The sequence below is a fragment of the Dermochelys coriacea genome, chromosome 4 (genome assembly GCF_009764565.3).
Source record: "Dermochelys coriacea isolate rDerCor1 chromosome 4, rDerCor1.pri.v4, whole genome shotgun sequence".
NCBI classification, from domain to species: domain Eukaryota; kingdom Metazoa; phylum Chordata; order Testudines; family Dermochelyidae; genus Dermochelys; species Dermochelys coriacea.
In genome coordinates, this window is record NC_050071.1 from 21,032,047 (window position 1) to 21,046,455 (window position 14,409).

The 14,409-nt window shown below is 41.2% G+C and overlaps 1 protein-coding gene across 5 annotated transcripts in view; it reads left to right on the forward strand.

Moving 5' to 3' along the window:
* Positions 1 to 14,061, forward strand: part of LOC119854723 (probable E3 ubiquitin-protein ligase HERC6) — a 72,301-nt gene extending 58,240 nt beyond the window's left edge. For 4 of the 5 annotated variants that reach the window (XM_043513877.1, XM_043513878.1, XM_038399722.2 and 1 more), the window contains 11 exons: positions 983 to 1,131; positions 1,223 to 1,339; positions 2,013 to 2,123; positions 3,755 to 3,925; positions 4,954 to 5,100; positions 7,388 to 7,554; positions 9,188 to 9,254; positions 10,282 to 10,352; positions 11,657 to 11,840; positions 11,946 to 12,048; positions 12,595 to 14,061. In XM_043513877.1, the coding sequence (XP_043369812.1) occupies positions 983 to 1,131; positions 1,223 to 1,339; positions 2,013 to 2,123; positions 3,755 to 3,925; positions 4,954 to 5,100; positions 7,388 to 7,554; positions 9,188 to 9,254; positions 10,282 to 10,352; positions 11,657 to 11,840; positions 11,946 to 12,048; positions 12,595 to 12,806 (1,499 nt within the window). In that variant the 3' untranslated portion in view covers positions 12,807 to 14,061. The remainder of the gene's footprint in view (positions 1 to 982; positions 1,132 to 1,222; positions 1,340 to 2,012; positions 2,124 to 3,754; positions 3,926 to 4,953; positions 5,101 to 7,387; positions 7,555 to 9,187; positions 9,255 to 10,281; positions 10,353 to 11,656; positions 11,841 to 11,945; positions 12,049 to 12,594) is intronic. The other variant, XM_043513876.1, reaches the window with a different exon arrangement.
* The last annotated feature ends 348 nt before the right edge of the window (positions 14,062 to 14,409 follow it).

Sequence of the window (14,409 nt, forward strand, 5' to 3'; positions counted from 1 at the left end):
TTCTACAACTCACAGACCATATATCTCCACCTTCATCCTAAACAACCAGTGGGCTCCCTTTCTTGTTGTTGTATCTACTACCAGGCCTAGAAATCCTAGGCACACAAGCTCCTGGTCCATGGGGCACTGTATGCAGAGAACAAAAAGACGGTCACTACCCCAGAGAGCTTACAATCTAATGATAAGTCAAGATAAATGAGATGGACGCGGACAGACTGGCGAGCATAGGAAACAATGAGATAATATTGGTCAGCGTGATTGGCAATGGGCTCAGCACACCAGTAGCCCAGTTGTTGTCAGGGATGTATAGGCACCTTGGCAGTGGGGTTTTGAAGGAGGATAATGAAGCAGCTGTGTGGATGTTTATGGTAAGCACTCCCAAGCCTTAGGGGCAGCGTGGAAGAAAGCATGAAGGTGCTTGTTTGAAAGTTTAACAAGTGGACAGTGGAGGCTGGCATCATGGTCCGTTCGGAGGCAGGACTCAACCTTTCGATACTGAATGAGAGGGTAGGGTAGGGATAGATTGTGAAGGGCCTTGAAATTAAGGACAAGTAACTTTTATGTTTGATACAATAGAGAAGAGGGAGCCAGCGGAGAGGGACTCAAAGAGAGGGATGACGAGCCTTAGACGGGCTAGGAAAATTACCCTGGAACTCTGGTTATTGGGCTGGGGTGGTCGTAAGTTCACATGTTTAGGCTTGGTGTTGCTCTCATCTGCTGTAGTTTTGTATGTGTTTTTTATATGAGTGGGTGTAAATAGCTGAAGTATGGTGTCTGATTGCATTTAGTGGCTGCATTGTTTCCTTCCAAAACCACGTTGCATTAAAAAACACTTTGAATCCATGTATCATTCATAAGAATGCAAACTGCAAGGTGTGTTTGTGGAGGAAGGCTGGAACATGTGTTTCTTTAGAGATTTTGTTTCATTGTTTTTTTGGCAGGGGAGTTTCATTTACATGAATATTTTCCCCTCATATTTCAGAAGAATGCTGGTCATCCTTGTCAGCATCCTTTTTGGACAAAGTGGTACAGATGTTTAAAAAGGCTGTAGTATCTCAGCTGCCATATTACGCCTTTCCCCGTTACCAGGACACCAAACCTCTCCTAGAAGTGCTTGAAAAGCTGTACAGGGTAAGCATGTCTAGTCTGAATAAATGCATAGAGAATCGTCACCGGTTCTAAGCAAACGTGCATCTGAACCCATATTTTATTCCATTTCAAGGCAAACAGGAAAGCTAACTACACGCTACAGTTAAGCAATTTTTACATAGATGAAATCTCCGGAACATTTATTCTTTCAAACGATGTATGGAGGTGGCGCTCATGGCAAGTTACAGCTGTGAGTATGACATTGTACCATCTCCTGGTTATTCCAGAGTTTCTAAGGACAGTGGATGGTTAAAAGACAGCAGTTTCTTATTATTGTAACACCTAGCATCTCCAGCTGAGATGAGGGCCAGATTGTGCCAGGCTCTGAACAGACGCTAAGCAAGAGACTGTGTCTGCCCAGAAGAGCTCACAGTCTAAATAGAGAAGCACACACAAACGTGGGAGGGGAAATAGAGGCACAGAGGGTTGAAGTGACTTGCCCAATTGCACCCAGTAGGTCAGTGACGGAACCAGGAGTAGAACCTCGGTTTCCTGACTCCCAATCCAGTGCCATAACCACTAGACTCTGTTGCCTACCTCTGAAATTTCTAACCTTAATCTTCACTCCATATTGTAGCTGTGTTTTGGATTTTTTAAGTCTGGGTTTAGTTGCAGTACCTGGTTGGTGGGGGAAATGGGCCCAGGACTTGCCCTTGGTGCACAGCAGCTAATCCAAAGGGGTAGAGGGACAGTTATAATTCTCTCCTAGGCAAGAAGGGGAAGGAGACTGCAGTCTTGTGGGGCCGTTTCTTTGTGTGGGGAGGGAGGAAAGAGGGTGAATCCATGAGTTAAGAATGCGGAAAGTGGGAATTACCTGTTTTATTTTTAAGTATTCAAAAGATATGTACCATTCTCCTTGGTAGAATTCGTGTCATGAAGACCACGTTCCCGTCATATTCTGCCGTTTCCCTTTTATCTTTAACTTGGTTTCCAAGATTCAAGTGTTCCACCTTGATTCATTTTTCATGCAAGAGGTATGACCTGGTCTCTTTATACTCTGAAACACAGTTTAGGTTGGTTTGTTTTTTGTGGGCCACAGATCTACAGTGACATTTCAACCCCAGGAACATGGGAGGGACTTAGAATCTATTCACTTTTTTTTTTCTTCTTCCAAACTAAGGCTATGGCTAAACTACACAGCTTACAGTGGTGCCGCTGTAGCACTGATAGTGCAGAGTCTATGCCGACAAGAGGGAGCTCTCCCGTCGACTTCATGACTCCAACCTCTGTGAGTGGCAGTAGCTATGTCCATAGTGCTGTCCTCACCAGCACTTAGGTCGATGTAACTTACGTCGCTCATGGGGGTGGCTTATTCACACCCCTGAACGACACAACTTTTACCGACTTAAGCTATAGTGTAGCCATGGCCTAAGTAAACTATTTTCATGACCCACCAGGTGCTATCACTTACCAATGTAGAGTATTTTGCTGGAGAGGTTTATATTTTGTTCTTGGGGAAAAATGGCACTGGTTGTTCAAATAATATACTAACATGATCGACTCTGTAACATGACATGGATCGGTGTGATTTTAGATTCGGGGGTGAAGGAGGGAGAGGAAAAGAACTTGTAGTGGAGTTTGGGAGCATTGTCTCCCAGGACAATTATTTGAAAATACACTTGCAGTTCAGTGGAATTTAGTCCATTTATAAGGTGGGGGAGGGGATTTGTCCTAATTTCCCTGTGTCTTGGTGGCAGAATTTTAACAAAAGGCTTCTGGAGCCTCGGCCAGGGCCTTGCTGCTATTCCTATAGGAGAAGAGTAGTTCCCCCTAAATGAGAATTATTTAGATCTTATTAAGTGTTGCCACACTGCGTCAGCATTCTGAACCCTCGGTGGTGGTGATGGTGGCGGGGGTCTGACCAGGCTCAGGAGTGTTCCTGTGTGGATTGAATTGCAGGATTTGGGGCCATTTTGATGTAACACAATTTGATGTAACGGAATTTGCAATTGAACATCAGAAGTTACTCCTTTAAACATCACTTAAGTCTTCTTTTACCAATGAGTGTTTTGGTTTGCCATAGAGAGACAAGGTGGGCGAGGTAATATCTTTTATTGGACCAACTTCTGCTGGGGAGAGAGACAGGCTTTTGAGCTTACACAGAGCTCTAGGGAAAGGTATGCAAAGTCTCACAGCTAAATACAAGGGGGATCAGTTTTAGCATAAGCAGTTAACATATTTCAAGGGACCATACCAGGTGAAGTGTCCAGTTAACACCCCTCCAGTCATGGGAGCCATGAGTGTATGTGTGTGGGCGGGGGGGTTTAGTGTGTTATAGATTGTTGCAATAAGCTATAAATCTATGGTTTACCATAGTCATTTCTGTCATGGTTTCCTGGAAAATGACTCTTTTGATATGGAGTTCATTCACATTTTTATCTAACTCTCCTTATAAAAGTTGTTCTAATTATGCTGTATGACGTGAATACCACTTACTCCTAACACAGTAGGTTTCAAACGAAAGAAAATGGGTGTGCAATGCAATAAATTAGTGATTAGAGCTGGGCAAATGTCACATAGAGGGGGAAATGTTTTACCCATTATCAGTGCAGTATTTTTTCAGGCAAGATGCTGGAAATATAGTTATATTTTCATTCTTTTTTAGAGTGCGAAGGCAGAAGCCCAGTGCATACTGACGCAGAATGAATGGCTGAGAAAGAGTGAGCTTCCTGCATTGCCTGTTTTTCCTCTGCTAGTTAAACGCAGCAACCTGGTTGAAGATACTTTACGTAAACTAAGTCTGGTGGAGGACAGTGTCCTGAAAAAGCAGTTGTTGGTATGGTGCCCAGTCATGTTCTTCCTACTTAGCAATACCAGGGAGATTAGAGAAACTGTATAGCTGGTTAGAATTAGGGCTGATTGAAAAATTTCTGTTTAAACTGCCTCTCAATTACCTGAAATTATTTGTGAAAATGCCTGCTTTCCACAAAAATGTCATGTTTTAGTTGGGGGGGGGGAATGAAAATTTTTTGGGTGAAAACCCAAAAACATTTTGGTTTCAGTTTTTGATGAAAAGTCAGAATTTTCCATGGAAGAAAAACCATTTTCTGGTCATATCTAGCTAGCATGCACCTGAAGACAGGTGCCTAATTAGCAAGGATCCGTTCAACACATTAGGCAGATTTTTATACTTGGTCACCCTCGACAGCTTTGAAAATGTTAACCAGGGTTTTGAGATTTTAACCACATGATTCCCTCCCCCTAATAACAAAGATCAATTACTGCAAGGTTTGTGGTCTTACATGTGCACAACAGTGAACATTTACCCCTCTCTGTTAATACTTCCTGCCCTTGGATCAGCGTGACACCCCAGCTTGTGGTTTTTCATTAGAATGCAGGCTGACTTGGTATGGCTTGTCTATTGCTTTGTCATGGGACCTCAGAGGGCTGGTGAGTTCAAAAGTCAACTTCAACTTATCTTGAGAAAAGAAGAGAGAGCAGTGTGTCTCTAAGCAGACCTAACTTGTACTGTAGCAGTGTGTTGTGGACATCATTTTTCAGGAGGTGGAGGAGGGAAAGGAGATGAGTCACAGTTCAAAAGTGAGGTAAGAATGGCAATTTGTAAGAACAGGAATGATGAAGTCTTCCCAAATCATCCCTTTGCAAAGTTGTTCCTGCTCTGGTCTTGGAAAGGGCTGATTACTTCAGACCCTAAACCTGTGCATACACTGCACTTAGTAGTTTGACTCCAGCACTAAGGGATGAATGTGGTGTTGATGGTTCCATTTCTGGGGAAATAATAGTCTGCAATGACTTTGGAACAACAGCCACTAAGAATAGCCATCTTTCTCTGTGTTTCTGCAGGTGCAATTTGAAGGGGAGTTGATGGGCCTGGATGCAGGCGGAGTGACGTTAGAATTCTTCCTGTATGTATTTGAAGAGATGGTGAATCCACAATATGGGATGTTCGTGTATTGTGACCCTGCATCCCCAATGTGGTTTCCTACCAGCGTAAGTCAGAATCTGCTCAAACCATTCAGGGTCAAGCGACAAAGGAAGTCATTTGCATTTTGACTCCAAGCTTCCTTACCTTCTGCACGGTAGCTGGAGTCAGCAGGGGAGGGTCTTGGAAGGCAGTGGCAATTTTCCAGAGCAGAGGGCCTGTGCCACCTGGGTGTTTTATATTGCAGAATTGGAGAGGGTTCAGAGAATGATTGGGTGCAAGGGGAAACTCGAATGCAGAGAGATTTCAAAGCCTGGCACTTAGCTTTGTTTACCGTAGAAAGGAGAGGACATGATTAAAGCACATAAACCAATGAATGCTCTATACATGATAAATCGTGAGCTTTGTTCTCTCACAACACAAGAACAAGGGGATGTTCAACAAAACTGAAAAGTATTGAAGGAAATAATTTTCCATTCAGTGAATAATTAGACTGTGGAGCTCTCAGTGGCTAAGAATTTAATGAGATTCAGAAAGGGACTGGACATTTATATGGATTACAAGTTTATCCAGAGTTGTTATAGTACAAATAATAGTTTTTAAAGGGATAAAAATCTCATGCCTCATGTTTTACATCATTCTCTAGATAGTAGGGATTAGGATGAGATCTTTGAGAGGCAGATTATACCACTTCTACTTCCTGTGGGGGTTCTTGCCGCTTCTGACTAGCGGGACTTCTGATCCAGGTCTGGCAATCCCTGTATTCCTACAAGAAATATTTTCTAAGAAATAAATTTAGAGAACTTTAACCACTCAGACTATATTCCCTGGCTGACCGCAGTAATTAACCAGACCACAGCAATGTGTGTGTTACTGTTCTATATACTGACACTTTCCATTAGTAAACAAATTGTAACTGATCATCAGAGTGCACCTCTGAAAGTTGAGGTGAGCTGCAGTCAGATGGGGGACCAGTTCCATGGTCTAGAATTCTGAATGACTGATGTTCCCAGGCTAACTACGAGCATAGTCAAAAACAATTAAATTCCTACAATCAGTGGCAACTCCTCAAGTGGTCAAATGCTGCTTTTGTACACTTTATCTGGCAGTGGCCCAATTAATTCTGTGTCCTTACTCCTTTGTGAAATTTAGTTGTATTGCTCAGCAAAATCTATTTTTATCAGGGAGGGGAAAGAAAAAAGGTAAATACCTTCATCCTGATTTCCAAATAAATGTGAACAAAAAAGGGGAAGACATAATGCAGCAAATTAAGTCTAAAAGAGGGCTTTTCAATATAATTTTGCTCATTAATTGCCTTTGGTTTGCACTCTGTGAAGTGATAGTGTGTCAGACACCATCTTGGCTGACGCACCAGGGATTAAAAGCATGAACTGCTACAGCTTGAGTTAAAGAGCCAAGGTGTGCTCGGAGGGCCTGAAACGGACTCTTGTCCTTGGCAGATGAGCCACAGAGTGAGACCTCTAACTCATTCCCCAGTGTGACACAAGAGGACAGTGAAATCCACTGATGGCAGATCTGTGGCTAATGCATGCCCCAAAGTTGCCAGATGCCCTCTCTTTACCAGTAGCTTGATTCAGTTCTCCTTAGAGTCTCACTAACTTCAAAAAAAGAAAAGGAGTACTTGTGGCACCTTAGAGACTAACAAATTTATTAGAGCATAAGCTTTCGTGAGCTACAGCTCACTTCATCGGATGTGAGCTGTAGCTCACGAAAGCTTATGCTCTAATAAATTTGTTAGTCTCTAAGGTGCCACAAGTACTCCTTTTCTTTTTGCGAATACAGACTAACACGGCTGCTACTCTGAAACCTGTCACTAACTTCAGTGGATCTTGGATTGGGCTTCAAAACAGAAGCAGGCCTCTTATTCCAAGTGTCCATCCCGTCCCCCCCACTTAGGGCTCTGTCCTCCTCCCATTTGTTTCAATGGGAGTTTTGCCATTGACTTGAATGGAGCAGGTTTGGAGCCTTGGGGATCATCAGAAGGTTCTGGTGGGGTCTCTTTAAACATAGTTTCAGCTCTTCTTAATGATTGATAGGTTTTGTTGCTGCTGATTTTGCTTTTTCTTAATTACCAGAACAATAATGTTTAAAAAAATTTGCAGGACGAGTTGCATTTTGCACTGATTGACCTTGACATGGTGCCCCTTTAATTAATATAAAAAATTCTGTCATTAACGTTTTTAGGGCTCAAAAATGAACCAAAAGATTTACTGTAAATTTTATCTTCCCGATCTCTCCATTCTGGCTTGTTTAGTTTTTTCGGTTCCACCATGACCTACTACTTACTTGGTTCTCCAGTTACAATATTGCAACACTTGTTTTTTTTTTTTCCAGTCTTCAGTAGAGAAGAAAAAGTATTTCCTTTTTGGGATCCTGTGTGGGCTCTCCCTGTTCAACAGGATCATTGCTTTCATCCCTTTCCCACTCGCTATTTTTAAGAAACTTCTGGATAAGAAGCCTTCGCTCGAAGACTTGAAAGAGCTGAGTCCTGTGGTAGGGAAGTAAGTGATTTCAGCTATTGGTTCCAGCTGGATCTCTAAAGGAGTGTGTGCATGTACCCACATGTATATGAATGGGCTGGATAGTTTGTTGGCTTTCACTATATTGTCTGTAGAGTGGAGGAAGGATAGTCTTGTGGTTCAGACACTGACCTGGGACTTGAGGTAGGGTTCTATTTCCAGCTCTCCCACTGATTTCTTGTGTGTGACTTTGGGCAAGTCACTTAAATTCTCTGCCTCAGTTTCGTGTCTGTAAAATGGGATTAACATTTCCCTACAAAGGGGTTGTGAGGATAAATTGGCTAATATATGTGAGGTCTTCAGGTACTGAGGTAAAATGGGGCTATATAACAACATAGATAGATGGAAGCATAAGAGTAGCAAATGTTCTATTATTTTTCTGAGCTCGAGTTCTGTGTCAGGGTCATGCAAGCTGCCTTTGTGAGGCTCGCGTTGGCAATAATTTGCCAGCAGCACAGTTGCTCTTTAAATAGAGCAGATTGCAGTCTTGATCAAATGGACTTTTATATGCAGTCTCATAATCTCCACTCTCTGGGCCCATATTAAGAATGAGGGCTGCTGTGAGCCACACTGTAGCATGCCACACTTCGGCCACCCTTGTACCAGGTTCTGTCTGTCTGGTTTTGCCTATTTTTGTAGTACCTTTCTGTTGGTTGTGGTTTAATTTGAGGATTAAGGTCATGCATTGTAAGAGGAGGAGAGGCATTCATGAGTACATCTAGATCCATTTTTATGTTAGGGAATCATTAGCACCAGGAGCCACGCAAAGCCCTAACGGTGAAGCTCTATCAGATAGCTGCACACCCTGCCATATGTTGCATCTTCTCTGCTGTCTGTTTGGAACAGAAGGAGAGAATGCAGCTCAGGCAGCTGTGAAATACAACCTATTACATATATTGTGCTGTTGTGAGGACGTCGGCACAACTAAAAGAGCAAAGCCTGAACAGCTTGTGTTATCATCAAAGCCCAGAGGTTCTGTGTTAAGAAATAAATAAAAGGACAAATTACAGTTGCTAGTAATTGCGCTGGATAATAAAAACATGCATACAAGTGACGCACACAAACGCAACTTAACGCTTTATAACAGAACTCATTTTGACTTCTAAGAAGTTGAAATACCCTATGTTTTATGGGACAACCAGACTTGAGATGCAGGTTTTTCCTGGATAGTTATTGAGAAAACAAAAAATTCCCAGCTTGACCTGCAATAGGGAAGGGAGACAGAGATTGATGAGAAGGACAGAACTCTGTGGCACATGGTAGCAGAGATGGGGGAAGTGGGTGAAGATTTTCTACTGGTTTTTGAGCCCAAAACTTTTCATGGTGGCCTTTTGTCCCTGACATGTATTAGGTTCTTCTACCTAAGTGCAGAATTTACAATTTTTTGTTGCTTGCGACTGGAAATATGTTTCACTACAGTATTTACTACTATGGTTAGCATAATTTAATCTACAAACAATCAATAGGTTTTTTTTTAATTGTTTATTAAACATAATGGCTCATCAGTAATAAATTGTTGGGATTGCACTACTCATGATGCAGGGTAATTTATCATGTGGTCTGTCATCTAACAACATACAAGTATATTTTTGTCTTTCCCCCCCTCCCCCTTTAGGAGTTTGCAGGCAGTTCTAGATTATGAGTGGGATGATATTGAAGAGAATCTTCAGATACATTATTGTGTGAGTACCTCTGAAAGCCATTATGATACATGTCTATTTCATTTACTGTGCACTACAGTAGTTACAATTGCTGTCACTTTTGAAATGTTGTTCTTTGATTCACATGGTGGATTGGGCGCTCTTACACTGCTGATGTGGAATTTAGAAGCTTTTCATAAACTTACTGCAGTTGCTTATTCATTTCTTTCCCCCCACATGCTATCCAGTTTAGGAAACAATGGCTGTTCCCTTTGGAAATTCAGAATAAGCCACTATGGGAATGGTTTTTTATCAGCTTTTTGAGGCAGAGGCAATCTTTTTGTTCTGTGTTTGTATAGTGCCTGGCACAATGGGGTCCTAGTTCGTGACTGGGGCTCCGATGTGCTTCTGCAACACAAATTATTTTCCCTGCTTCCCAATCTTTGAAAAATGAAAACCCCACTTTAAATAAGATACTCGTAGGAACTAACTGATTTTGTTTTGATTTACCTTGGCCTCTTCTTGGAGTAACGAGCCCTTTGGCTCTGAGGCTTGTCTCTTCCAATGACAGTGGGCCAGATCTTGACTTGTTGTAAGAAAATGCAATTCCATGGACTTCACTGGTGCTGAATTTAGCCCATTCTATCCTGTCAGTCAATGAGCAAAAGCCCTGTGTATGATAGGGAAGACCTGGGCTTGAAGGGGAGATGGGAAAGGCAAAAAAGAGGACAAAAATCTTCATGTTTTCTTTAATGCCGAGAAACATATCCATCTGAAAATGACACACAAGAGTTCTACCTGTGCACACTACTGACACACCCATGTAATAGCTATGGGAAGTCCACTGAAATTGTGGTCACATTTGCACCAGGCACCTCATTCTCTCTTGCCACTATAATGCAGTTTTGAAGGTGATTGGATTAAAGTGATTGGATGTGCATTGGTGCACAACACCAGTGGGAACTTTGCAGCCGTATTGATTTCAAATACCTTAGAAGGGAATTATTTAATGGAGAGAAGGTTGCCTGGATTGTTGCCTCTTCTCACAAGAATGTTTTCATGGTTTCAGGTGTCGTGGGACAACAAGGAAGTAGACCTGATTCCAGATGGCAGTTCCATAGCTGTGAACAACAAAAACAAGTATCTTAAAGCAGATTGGTTTATTTAATTCTAACTGGTGAGGCTTTCACAGCCAGGCCTCAGAGACAGAGCAACTGTCCAGTTCTTTACAATAGTGTCCTTTTAAGTACTGCAGTTCTCAGTACCTACATGCCAGTGAGAATGAGGCAAATCCTCCTACCTGGGAGAGCAGGGATCAGGTGGAAGGTACAGGAAAAGATTAAGCTTAACACTTACAAATACCCCTGTATAGAGACTTGAGCTAGCCTCTGTCCATCTCACCATCCTCTCTGTGTGGAAGGCTGGGAGTGACCACATGTCTCCTTTCTTCAGTCCCAGACTCCTCTCCCTATTGAGGTTATGTGAGCCCCTGACTTGTCACCTGATGAGCTGATTTAAAACAACTCCTCCTTTGGCATGTGTCTTTGAGAGACTCACCAACATTTTCCCCCAAATGTGTGTGTGCAATTGCATGATACCGGAATTCTCTCCCTAGAACCGAGCAGTCTAAAGGCATTTGTTGCGACTTTACCCACTTCAGGCTCCCGATGAGGACACAATCCCTAATGAAGTTTTTGCCATTTTGTTACAAACTCGGGCCCAGATGCTGTGAATACTTAGTACTGAGTGTAGCTCTTGCTGTCATGAGTAGTCACTGGGACTGTCGTGATTTCAGTGGGATAGTTCGCAGTAGTAGGCAATAAATGTTTGGAGGGTCAGATTCTAAAGTAATTCTATCCCGGAATACAAAACATAAGAACGGCCATACTGGATCAGACCAAAGATCCAGCTTATCCAGTATCCTGTCTTCTGACAGTGGCCAATGACAGGTGCGATAGAGAGAATGAACAGAACAAGTGATCATCAAGTGATCCATCCCCTGTCATCCAGTCCCAGGATCTGGCAGTCAGAGGCTTTAGGGATACCTGGAGGCTGGGGTTGCATCCCTGGTCATATTGGCTAATAGCCATTGAAGGAGCTATTCTGCATGAACTCACCTAGTTCTTTTTAGAACCTCAATAGAAACTTTTCTATTATAGCCACCTTTTGAAACTATTATCTGAGCCATTAAATGAACATTTCCCTCTTCCTTAGTGTCAAGGGAATGTCAGTCAGTTTAATTCTAACAAGGAGAAAAATACTTAAAAAAATATTACAGGAAAAAGTGTGTGTCGAACTGTATCTGAATAAAAGCTATTCTTATTACTATTGTATTTCTGTGAGGTGAGGAGCAAGGTGACCAGGCAAATATATTTACTGTCCTATGTGTATGAAGAGAACAATATTGTGTGTGAGCTAACCAACATCTCTTTGCTTCTGTGAAGGAAGGACTTTGTCAAAAAGTATGTGGATTACGTCTTCAACAAATCTGTGGAGGTGGTTTATGAGGAGTTCAAGAGGGGATTTTATAAAGTCCTGGACAGAGAGATACTTAGATTCTTCCAGCCTCAAGAACTGATGGAGGTGGCAATTGGAAATGCTAATTATGACTGGAACAAATTTGAACAGGTTTGAAGGGAACAGGAGAAAGAATCTTCTCCAATATTATTCTGATTTATCCATTGAGTTTCACTTCTTTAGAGTAAACATTTTTTCCTTTCTTCTATTTTGAAGAATGCAGTCTACTGGGGAATGTACACTCCATCACACCCCACCATCAAAATGTTCTGGAAGGTTTTCCATGAGCTCACAGTGGCAGATAAGAAGGGCTTTCTCTGTGAGTATCATGTCCACCAACAGATGAGTTTATTTCTCCCAAAATCTTTCAAAATAGAGTAGTTACCATGAGCCACTCTTCCTTGTAGAACCCCAGAGAAGTCAATTCTGCTCCAAAGTCTGTCCCAAGATGTACAGTACCCAAAGATTCTGTGCAGTAAATGATTTCTGAATGAAATACTCCCATTGACTTCAGCAGTCTTTGGATCAGGCCCTTTATGTGCGTGTTTAGCACCACTGATGTCAATGAAACTATACATATGTGCAGCGTTTCAGGATCAAGGCCTTAGACTGTAAGCATCTCAACTGCAGGGACTTTGTCTATCTGTTTGCCCTTAAAGCGCTATTCACGCCTATGGGGCTGTATAAATAATTTGAATATCATTCTGAAACAGTACCATTCTGAAAAGTGTTATTGGAGATAAGTTTATATGAAATGTGCTATAGTAAATATTCCTCAATTGCCTATCACTTAATAAAAGATAACTTGAAATACATACTTATAACTCTTCTTCCAGCTGAAATCTAATTCTGTTCTGCTCTGTAGTGTTTCTCACAGGAAGTGACCGGATCCCTGTAATGGGAATGGACTGTATAAAGATAAAGTTCAATGCACATGTGTCTATGTCTGAAGATCACATCCCTGAAGCACAGACCTGCTTTCACATCCTGATCCTCCCACAGTATTCTACAATAGAAAAACTCCGGGAGAAACTTCTTCTAGCGATCAATAACAATCGGGGGTTTGGAAAAAATTGAGTCACAAATATGCACAACATGAATCAGAAACAGAAATGCTCCCTAATCTCTTTATTCTGGATTTCTTTCTCACCAAAATTCCCATTGGCATCAGGCCCGATAATTTACACGCCACTTACAAAAATGGGTTGGTTTGTTTTTGTTTTGTTTTAAGTCTTCAGCTTCAGTTCCCAAACACCCTTGTTCCCGAGTGTCAGAATTATTTAGGGTCTCACTTATGTGAAGAAACTGATTAAACCCAAATCATATCTATGTAAGTTTAATGGTTTGACTAAGCCTTGGCAAAGCAGAGAAATGTAGAGCCTAACCTAAAATAGGGTTTATAACCAAAACTATGGCACGCTCTAATACTAATCCAAAACTGCAGTGCTATAGGATGAGAATTTAACTGCCCTATATTGAAAGCATCTAACCACCAAACTATATTAAATTACTGCTATATCACTTAAATCTCAAATTAAAAAAACACTCTAACCATTCAGAGTATACATTTTTGTATTAGAAACTCCATAAAATATTGTCTTGAAGTTTATGGGAAGAATAGAGACTAGTTGTTTATGTTATGATCAAGTATTATTAACCCTGCATTGTATTAAAAGACAACTTAAAATAAAAATATAAAATATCAGTGTCCAAGGAATTATTTTTTTAGTTTTCAACCTAATACAAGATTATAGCCTGTTTACTGCACGCAGCAGATCAAACAGTGAGTTCCAGTTTCTAACCTTAACTTCCGTAGTTTGTCAAATTTCACTGGCTTCATGACAACTCTGCCACTTATTGAAGCAATTTTGACCTACTTTTTTTTGGTAGCGTCTTAAGGAGGTAAAATTCTCTGGCCTCATTTTGATGTTAGCAACTTGCAAACACTATTCAATACAATGTAGTAAGAGTGAAATTGCATGTGAATAATTCTGACCTACTTGGTAGTTGGGTGAGCAGGGTAAAAAGAATGTTAATGAAGAAAATACATTTGATGGGATAAAGTCCTATAATATTTTTGCATATAATGGTGTTTCTACTGTATTTAGATAAAGACAATGTAAACTTTTAGGTCCACGTTATATCACTGATGTTTAAATAGAACTCCCCATTGAAATCAATGAGATCTACTTAGAAAGAAATTGCATTACATGGCCTTTTTGTTCTTAGTATTTAGCAGCCCAGAACTCTGATTTCCTTGATCCGACTGCTAGTTGCATGTAGTTTGCTAATGAAAGTAATGTCAAATAAAATTGTAACCCGCTTTTATTTCCTTCATTCTTCACATTGTCTTTACTAGTAAAGAAGTCAGTCATCTGGTCCTGTAGGCATTACTCTAGCGAAAAAAGCGATTGAATGACCTGACGCTATTTTATGCATGGGATGGACATCTGAGGAAGGGAGCTGGGGAAAATAAAGGGATTAGGAATGGAAAAGAATATAAAGGAGAATGGAGGTAGTCACACTTTCTGCTTGGGCCCAGATTCAGCAAGATATTTAAGCACCTGCCTGACTTTAATCACATGAGTACCCCCCATTTATTTCCGCTCACATAGTCACTTAGAAATGATGCAGGAGGCTTAGTAAAAAATGTGCAGTTTGACTAGATCTTGAACTTCTA